This window comes from Neovison vison, chromosome 4, assembly GCF_020171115.1.
Source record: "Neovison vison isolate M4711 chromosome 4, ASM_NN_V1, whole genome shotgun sequence".
Classification (NCBI taxonomy): domain Eukaryota; kingdom Metazoa; phylum Chordata; class Mammalia; order Carnivora; family Mustelidae; genus Neogale; species Neogale vison.
The window spans coordinates 155141996-155149799 of NC_058094.1; the positions used below are offsets into that span (position 1 = coordinate 155141996).

Genomic DNA, 7804 nt, shown 5'->3' on the forward strand with positions numbered 1-7804 from the left:
AAGAACTGTGGCTCTATGAAAATAAGTTTCTTTAAAAATTAAGTCCATAGTTATAAATTTATAAATCTAATATTAAAACCAGAAAAGTGAATGAATACTAATGTGACATAAACCCACCCATATTGCAGTTACCACCCGAGAGGACTGATAGGAGGGGGGCAAGTCTAGATTTGACTTTCCTGCACAAGAATTCAAGGTGGTTACATATTACTGTTTGGAGAAGATGAGCTGCTACTCTCGAGTTGTGAGTTCAGCCAGCTGACTAAGGAATTATGACTTTGCATAATAATGACTTTGCATTAACAGTATTCTCCCAAAATAATAAGAATTTTATCCTGGAGCCCTAGGACATAACAAAGGTCTTATTTTCATGTTCCTCACAATGGCTTTTTTTTTTTTTTTTTTTTTTTTAATGTATCTTAGGTGGCAAGAATAACATTGTGTTAGGAATTTTTTAAATTTCTTGTGATGGATAATGTTTCCAGAAATTTCCAGACAGGTTATAGCTTTAAAATATTTTTATTGTTATTTTGCTGAGATCTCACATGCAGTGTGCAGTTATTTATTCCAAATACTTTCCCTCCTTACCCCCACCTCCCCTGCTGCTTAGATGGTGGTCTGTCAGAGAATCAATGTTCTTTTTGTCTACCCATCTCCCTTCAGTCTTAATAAAGGGTCTTAAACAGTTACATGAGAATCAAAAAAACAACCCAACGCTTTTGGAGAATAAATCAGGATCTGGAGTTCCAAACAGTAATTCCAATTCCAGTGTACAGCATGTTCAGATCAGAGTCGCCCGCTTGGAAGACAATACAGCCATCTCTCCAAGCCCCATGACAGCCTTGCAGATTCCAGTCCAAATCACTCATGTCTGTAAGTGTCTATTGGAGACTCCTTGCTCTTGGACCTATGATTTGGTAATGGCTCTAATACCTTTCATTCTTCCAGAATGTTGACAGGAATTTGTGCAGTTTGACAGAGGCAGTCTAAGGCATTTTATGTTCATTAGCTTAATTAATATTTGCACAAAAGAGGAGTGTGTGACAGAACTTCCCAACCATAATAAACCATTTTAAATCCTCTTACTTTTAGAGTTCACAAAGAATTAATGATTAATAGACTACTACCTAAAATCAGTTGGACAAGGAAATAGAGTTCCTAAGGTGGCACATCATTTGTAATAATTAACCAGAGACACACAGATTGGGGGTGGATTTGAAGTCATGTGTAGAAGAAATGGATTTGAGGAGATTGAGATTTTCTTCAAGAAGAGCCAGTTTTCCTTTGGGAACTATTTTATCCTTTTTTTTTTAGCCTCTGATATTTTTTCAGTTTAATGAGATTATGAGAACCGAACAGTTGTTACAGGGAGAGGATTTGATAGTTCTACCTTTTTTTCCATGACAGAGTAACAGAAAAGAAGTGCGAATAAAATCCTCAGCACCAGATGATTCTTCACTTTTTTCTCGTTTCTTTTGTCTACCTAAATGCTCTGCCTATGGAAGGGACATTGCCAAAAGTATACCAACTGCTGTGTGTTATTCTCAACCAGGGGATTATTAGCATTTTGAGTAGATAACTGATTGTTGGCAGGGCTGTCCTACACACTGCAGGATGCTCAGTGTCCCTTGACTCATCCACAAAATGCCAGTAGTGCTTCCTAGTCATTATGGCAAATAAAAACACCCTAAGGATTTTCAAATGTACCCTATGACACCATTTTGAGAATCAGTGGGCTGCCTCTTGGTCATCGTGACACTACATACACCCATATATCCAGTGACTATCAAGGTTACCTTGGAGACCTTTAAAATGATCATGCCTGTCCTAAAATTCTAATTTAAGTTTGGTTATTTGCTTTAGCTTTCTACCAGTGTAATAAAGCATGAAGAACTTTTTTTAGCCCTCTGCTTACTTAACTTTATAACCTGAAGAATTGCAAAAACTGGTCTGATATAAATATGCGAGCTACTGTTGGTTATAGATTGTGCACAGAGATTGTTAGAACTTCCCTTGGCTGTTGGGGTGACTGTACTTACTGGGAATGCAGACACTGGTACCTTAATATTCACAGGATGGTTTTTTTAAAATATGTAGAATAATTTTATTTCTTCCAGCAAGAAATGTTAGTAAGAGTTTTATACCATATCAGTTATTCAGGCTTAAATCTCATATGATTATTCCTTCCTTTGTTAGGAGTCAGGGACTCACAAACTTTAGAGCCAGAATAGTAAATATAAACATGTCAGACTTTGCCGCCCACATAGGTCTTTGTGGGATTTTCTGGGTTTTAAACAATCCTTAAAAAATGTAAAAACCAAAATAATTAAAAATGTAAAAACCATTCTTAGTCTTTGGCCACAGTTTGTCCCTGCTCAGTTTGCTTACCCATGACGAAAGTTATTTATCTGGAATCCCTTTAAATTATTCTAGGTTTGATCTTAAGATTCTATCAACTAGAGAAATAGTAACATGAATCAAGTGCACTTTTTTGAAAGGTGTCTCGTATCCTTTCCCACTGAGAAGTATTTTAAGAATAAACACTACACGTTGCAAGATGATTCCAAGTCATTTTTCACATGGATTTATCTATAGGTGCAGTTGAGATCACATTTCATCCAGTTACTCTTAATTCCTCATAACCTTGATCGGGTATGACCGACGCTGTTCAGTCTTCCAAATGTGTCCTTCTGAAATAGCACTACCTTTGTTTTGGGTTTTGGGTTTTTTTGTGTTTTTAAGATTTTATTTGAGAGAGTGAACGCGCACAAACCAGGGGTGGGAGGGGGTGGATTGCAAAGGGAAGACTCCCCGCTGAGCAGACACTTAGCCAGCTGAGGGGGGGGGCCTGGAAATAATATTTCATGTTTGTGGTTCCTCCTAATGACTACATGAGGTAGGCAGGACAGATAAAGTCTCTGAACACTAACACTAGTAGGTTCAAAGCACGCCATTGGCTCAGGTTTACATGGCCCAAGAGTAATGCTGCTAAACTGAAGCCTGGTGTTTGGGGATTCCCGTTCCAGGAACCTATACTGCTTATCAGAATGTCCAGGAAATTTTATTTTTTACCAAGTTCCTGTTGACTTGTAAGTTAGCCTTAGTGTATTACTCTCACTTCTAATACTAGAAATATTTTGTGATCGCTGTCAAGGGTTAGCAGGTACTGTCTCTGAACAGCTAGTCAATTCTGCCTTTACAGTGCAAAAGCAGCTGTGGAACATAAACAGGTATGGCCGTGTTCCTCTAATACTTTTCACAAAAACTGGTAGTGGGCTGGATTTGGCTTTGAGCCAGCCCCTAATGGGTGCCATCCCAGATAAGATTGCTTCTCATAAGAAATTTAAATGGCTTCTAGGCAAATTATTCACTATGAGATTATGTGTTTTATTTACTGTTGTCTTTGTTCCTACCACAGCTTCAACAGAGTCCCCTGCTGCTACTGTTGACTCGGAAACAATAACACTAAACAGTGGAACACTACAGGCATTTGAGATTCTTCCAGTGAGTAACACTTCACAAAAGAAAAAGTGGTTATTTTATGCATAAGAAAAACCACTGGTTTTAGCACTGTTATCATATGAACAAATGAACTAAAAACATGATTGGCATTCAGTGCAACTATGCCCATGTTTCTGAGGCCAGATGATTAAATGAGGACATACATCAAGACTTTCCCTTTTTTCTTCCTCTGTATAGGTTTAAACCAATAATGTGCTCTTTTTACATATGAAAAGTAACAGGGCTTAATGAGGAGGGTGCATGTATGACTTTGTATTGATAAATAAATACTATATATAACCAAAAAGTTTACTGTACTGGCCCTTGGGGATACAGAATTTAAAAGTCCCAGTCCTAAATAGTGTAGCTACTTCACAAAAGAATCTTGAAGTTCCTAGAAAGGTAAAAAAGTATAGTTAATATCTGTGCCACCAATTCTAATCCAAGGTTTACATAAGAGAAATGAAAACATGTCTGCATAAACGTGTACATGAATGTTCCTCTTCCTGATAATCAAAAAGTGGAAATCCAAATGGCCATCCACTGTCAAATGGGTATACAAAATGTGCTGTCACCATACAATTAAGTCAGCAGTAAAAAAGAAAGTACTAATACATGCTCCAAGGGTGAACCTTGAAAATGTTATGCTAAGTGAAACTAGCTACAAAATACCACATAGTGTTTGATTCCCATTTATTTGAAGTGTCTAAAATAGACAAATCCATAGAGACAAAAAGAGGAACGGTTGCCTATGCTAAGAGGTTTGGGGGAGCAAAGGGCCAAGATTGCTAATTTGAAGAAAGGGGGTTTCTCATAGAATAACTTTTTAAGTCTTCATTCAAATGGTAATACCCAGAATTAGCTTATTTTTCAGGAAAAAAATATAAAGTAGGTTTTATTTAAATTATGTCAAGGTTTATTTGCTGTGAAAAACAGGGGGCTGTTAGTACAAAAGTTTATCCTCTGCACAAGTTACATCTCAAGAGGATAGCCAATGTGGCTAAAGGTTCTCTTTTAGATCAACTTTGGAATTTCTGCTAGCAGTTTACTTAACCAAAGCTTCGGCTTCCTAATCCTGTAGTCTCCACATTAGGGATGTATAATAGCCTTTCTCACAGGTTGATAACTTTATTTTGTCACCTCCCATCTTCCCCCTGGCCAAATAATATAATACATATATTTAGAGTATGTGTTCAGGTTTTTACTTACTTGGGTCACAAATATTTAAAGATTTCCATCCTTATTTATTAATAAAGGATGATAGTGCCTCAGCTTCAAAAAAAAAAAATCATGAACATTAGAGGAACTTAAGTAAATTAAGATGCATATATATAAAGTATTTACTGTCTAACCACATCTAATTTACTGAAGGTTGTGTTGTAAATGATCAGCTTTTACTTTTATGGAGAGGGAGGAAAGAAATTGAATCTTACTGTGTGCCAGGCACCATTTACTAATAATTTGTAATGCCCACAACTGCTTCCCTGAGATAGTTATTTATGCCTGCTTTAGCAATAAGGTTCATTGAGCTGGTCCCAGGAGAGCTGTTGTAACATCAGTACACAGGACCACAGGCTCTAGGATTTCAACATCACCCTTTAAGTGCAAATTACCTTCCCTTTGGGATAGTAGGATAAACTGAACTCAAATTATCAAATGTAGAAGCTTATGGCGATGAAGGGCTTATTGGCATTGAATAGTTCTGTTACAGTTCTGTGAAACATATAAGATAAATGTATTGTCCATCAAATACTTTTTGTCATTCACAACACTAATTACTATCTCTGTACATTTCTCCTTAGTATAAGAAGTATTTCGTAAAATTTTACTATGAAAAAAATCTTTTCAGCGCTGCTGTAGTAGTACCTTTTCAAAAATGGAGAGAGTGGCAGTTCTTTATGTTCTAGATAGACGTGAAGGAAGACTGTGTGTGAGTTCCTGCACTGGACACAGTGGCTGACGCTACCATGTCTTGGTGCCTTGAAATAAATGGCTAAGACAGTACCACAGAAATACATGGGAGTGAAGGGCAGGATCAAGGTCTGGCCTTGCCTCTCTGTTAAATCTCTAAGACAAATATAAGGATGTAGGACAAGTCAATATTATACTCTTCATTTTATTACTTGAGGGCACCTTCAGGATTGGGAAGTACATTTGTGCCGAGTATATTAAAGACCCCATTTTGGATATAAACCTAGACTTAATAAATAAGCTTAGTTACTCAGTCTGTTGCACCCGTGTCATTCTTAACTTTTTTTTTCCTTTAGTCTTTCCATTTACAGCCCACTGGCACTCCAGGTACCTACCTACTTCAGACAAGCTCAAGCCAAGGCCTTCCCCTCACTCTGACGGCTAGTCCCACAGTAACCCTGACAGCTGCTGCTCCTGCTTCTCCTGAACAGATCATTGTCCACGCTTTATCCGTATGTTACGTCAATTCCTTAATTTTTCTAGTTTCTGTAGAGAAGACTGTATGATGTCACAGAAGCTTTTTGTTTTTAATACCATGAGAGAACCCAGATGCCTTCAATAATAATAGGTCTAGGGGGAAAATGATTATGTTCTCTGTTTAAGTGTTTACCTACATGTTAGGGACCAGGTCTAATTGATAACAGAGTTTTAGAACCAGAACTAAAGTAGTCCATGTATTTAAACAATTTCTCCTACTGCTGTTGTCTCAGGAACATAGTTTTACACCATCACTCTGCCTTCACTGAGGCATAACCCTTAATCCCATGTGTCTCCTTCCATGAGATGGAATGATGGGGATGAGGGGTCCTAGAAAAACAGTGGTAAGAACACTGCAGTTCCAGAGGTAAGAGAACAGGGGAGGGGACAGTAGGGTACCACCTATAAATTATAAATGATAATTGTCGCTTATAACTGAAGTCTGGTAGGGATTTTCTCATTTTGCCACTGATCGTTTTCTTTGACATTTTATAGCCAGAACATTTGTTGAACACAAGTGACAACGTCACAGTGCAATGTCACACACCACGAGTCATCATTCAGACCGTTGCCACAGAGGACATCACTTCTTCCATATCCCAAGCAGAACTGACAGTAGATAGTGATATTCACTCATCTGATTTTCCTGACCCTCCAGATGCCCTAGAAGCAGACACTTTCCCAGATGAAATTCATCAGCCTAAGATAACTGTAGAGCCATCATTTAATGATGCTCATGTATCCAAATTCAGTGACCAAAATAGCACAGAACTGATGAATAGTGTTATGGTCAGAACAGAAGAAATCTCTGACACCGACCTGAAACAAGAGGAATCGTCTTCTCCTTTAGCCCGTGCTTATGTTACTGAGGTAAGTTGCAATTAAGGGAACAGCCTTCTTGCTTGAGCCTTAAACCTTCAGTTTGGAAAAAGCCTAGCAATAATTTATGGGGTGGGGGGAGAGAGGGTCTCCATTAACTTCCTTTTTCCTCTGGACACAAAATCAAATGCAGATTCCATCTGTGACCTCACAAGTATGAGACAGCTGTGTCGCACAGCCTTAGCACCAAAACTTTTCCCCTCTACCCTTCCAAAAGATTGAGAACTGTTTGTTGGGACCTATGGAACCATTTTCAGGAGAGTGGTTCATAGCAGGTCTTTGTGGTACAGGTTAGTAACCTTCCTTAATAACCTTCCAGCAGGGACGCCTGGGTGGCTCAGTTGGTTAAGCAGCTGCCTTCGGCTCAGGTCATGATCCCAGAGTCCTGGGATCGAGTCCCACATTAGGCTCCTTGCTCGGCAGGGAGCCTGCTTCTCCCTCTGCCTCTGCCTGCCTCTCTGTCTGCCTGTGCTTGCTCGCTCTCTCTCCCTCGGTCTCTGACAAATAAATAAAATCTTTTAAAAAAATAATAATAATAATAACCTTCCAGCATAACAGCATTGTTTCTTCTACATTCAGGCTTCTGTTAAGTTCTGTTTTGTGCATTTTTCAACTTTGATTTTCTTTATTAAATGGGATAATGTTTGAATATTAAGTCCTTTTAAAGCTAAATGTGTTTGGAATCTTTAAAGAAAACTAAGAAATAGGAGTCAGAATGTCTTTTTTTTTTTTTTTAATTGCCACTGTTTAGGATCTAGAGTCTCCTACCATAGAAGAACAAGTTGATCAAACCACCATAGATGATGAAACCATCCTTATCGTTCCTTCACCACATGGCTTCATCCAGGCATCTGATGTTATAGATACTGAATCTGTCTTGCCTTTGACAACGCTAACAGGTATATAATAGAACTCCATCATGTGCCTGATAAATCTTAAGGGGAACATCAGGCTACTTGATCCAACAATAATTGGT

General features: G+C 38.2%; 1 protein-coding gene across 3 annotated transcripts in view; it reads left to right on the forward strand.

The window, feature by feature from the left end:
• Nucleotides 1-7804, forward strand: part of DMTF1 (cyclin D binding myb like transcription factor 1) — a 45482-nt gene that overhangs the window by 36224 nt on the left and 1454 nt on the right. For 2 of the 3 annotated variants that reach the window (XM_044245933.1, XM_044245934.1), the window contains 5 exons: nt 664-873; nt 3419-3504; nt 5769-5924; nt 6445-6819; nt 7580-7727. In XM_044245933.1, coding sequence (XP_044101868.1) covers nt 664-873; nt 3419-3504; nt 5769-5924; nt 6445-6819; nt 7580-7727 — 975 coding nt within the window. The remainder of the gene's footprint in view (nt 1-663; nt 874-3418; nt 3505-5768; nt 5925-6444; nt 6820-7579; nt 7728-7804) is intronic. The other variant, XM_044245935.1, reaches the window with a different exon arrangement.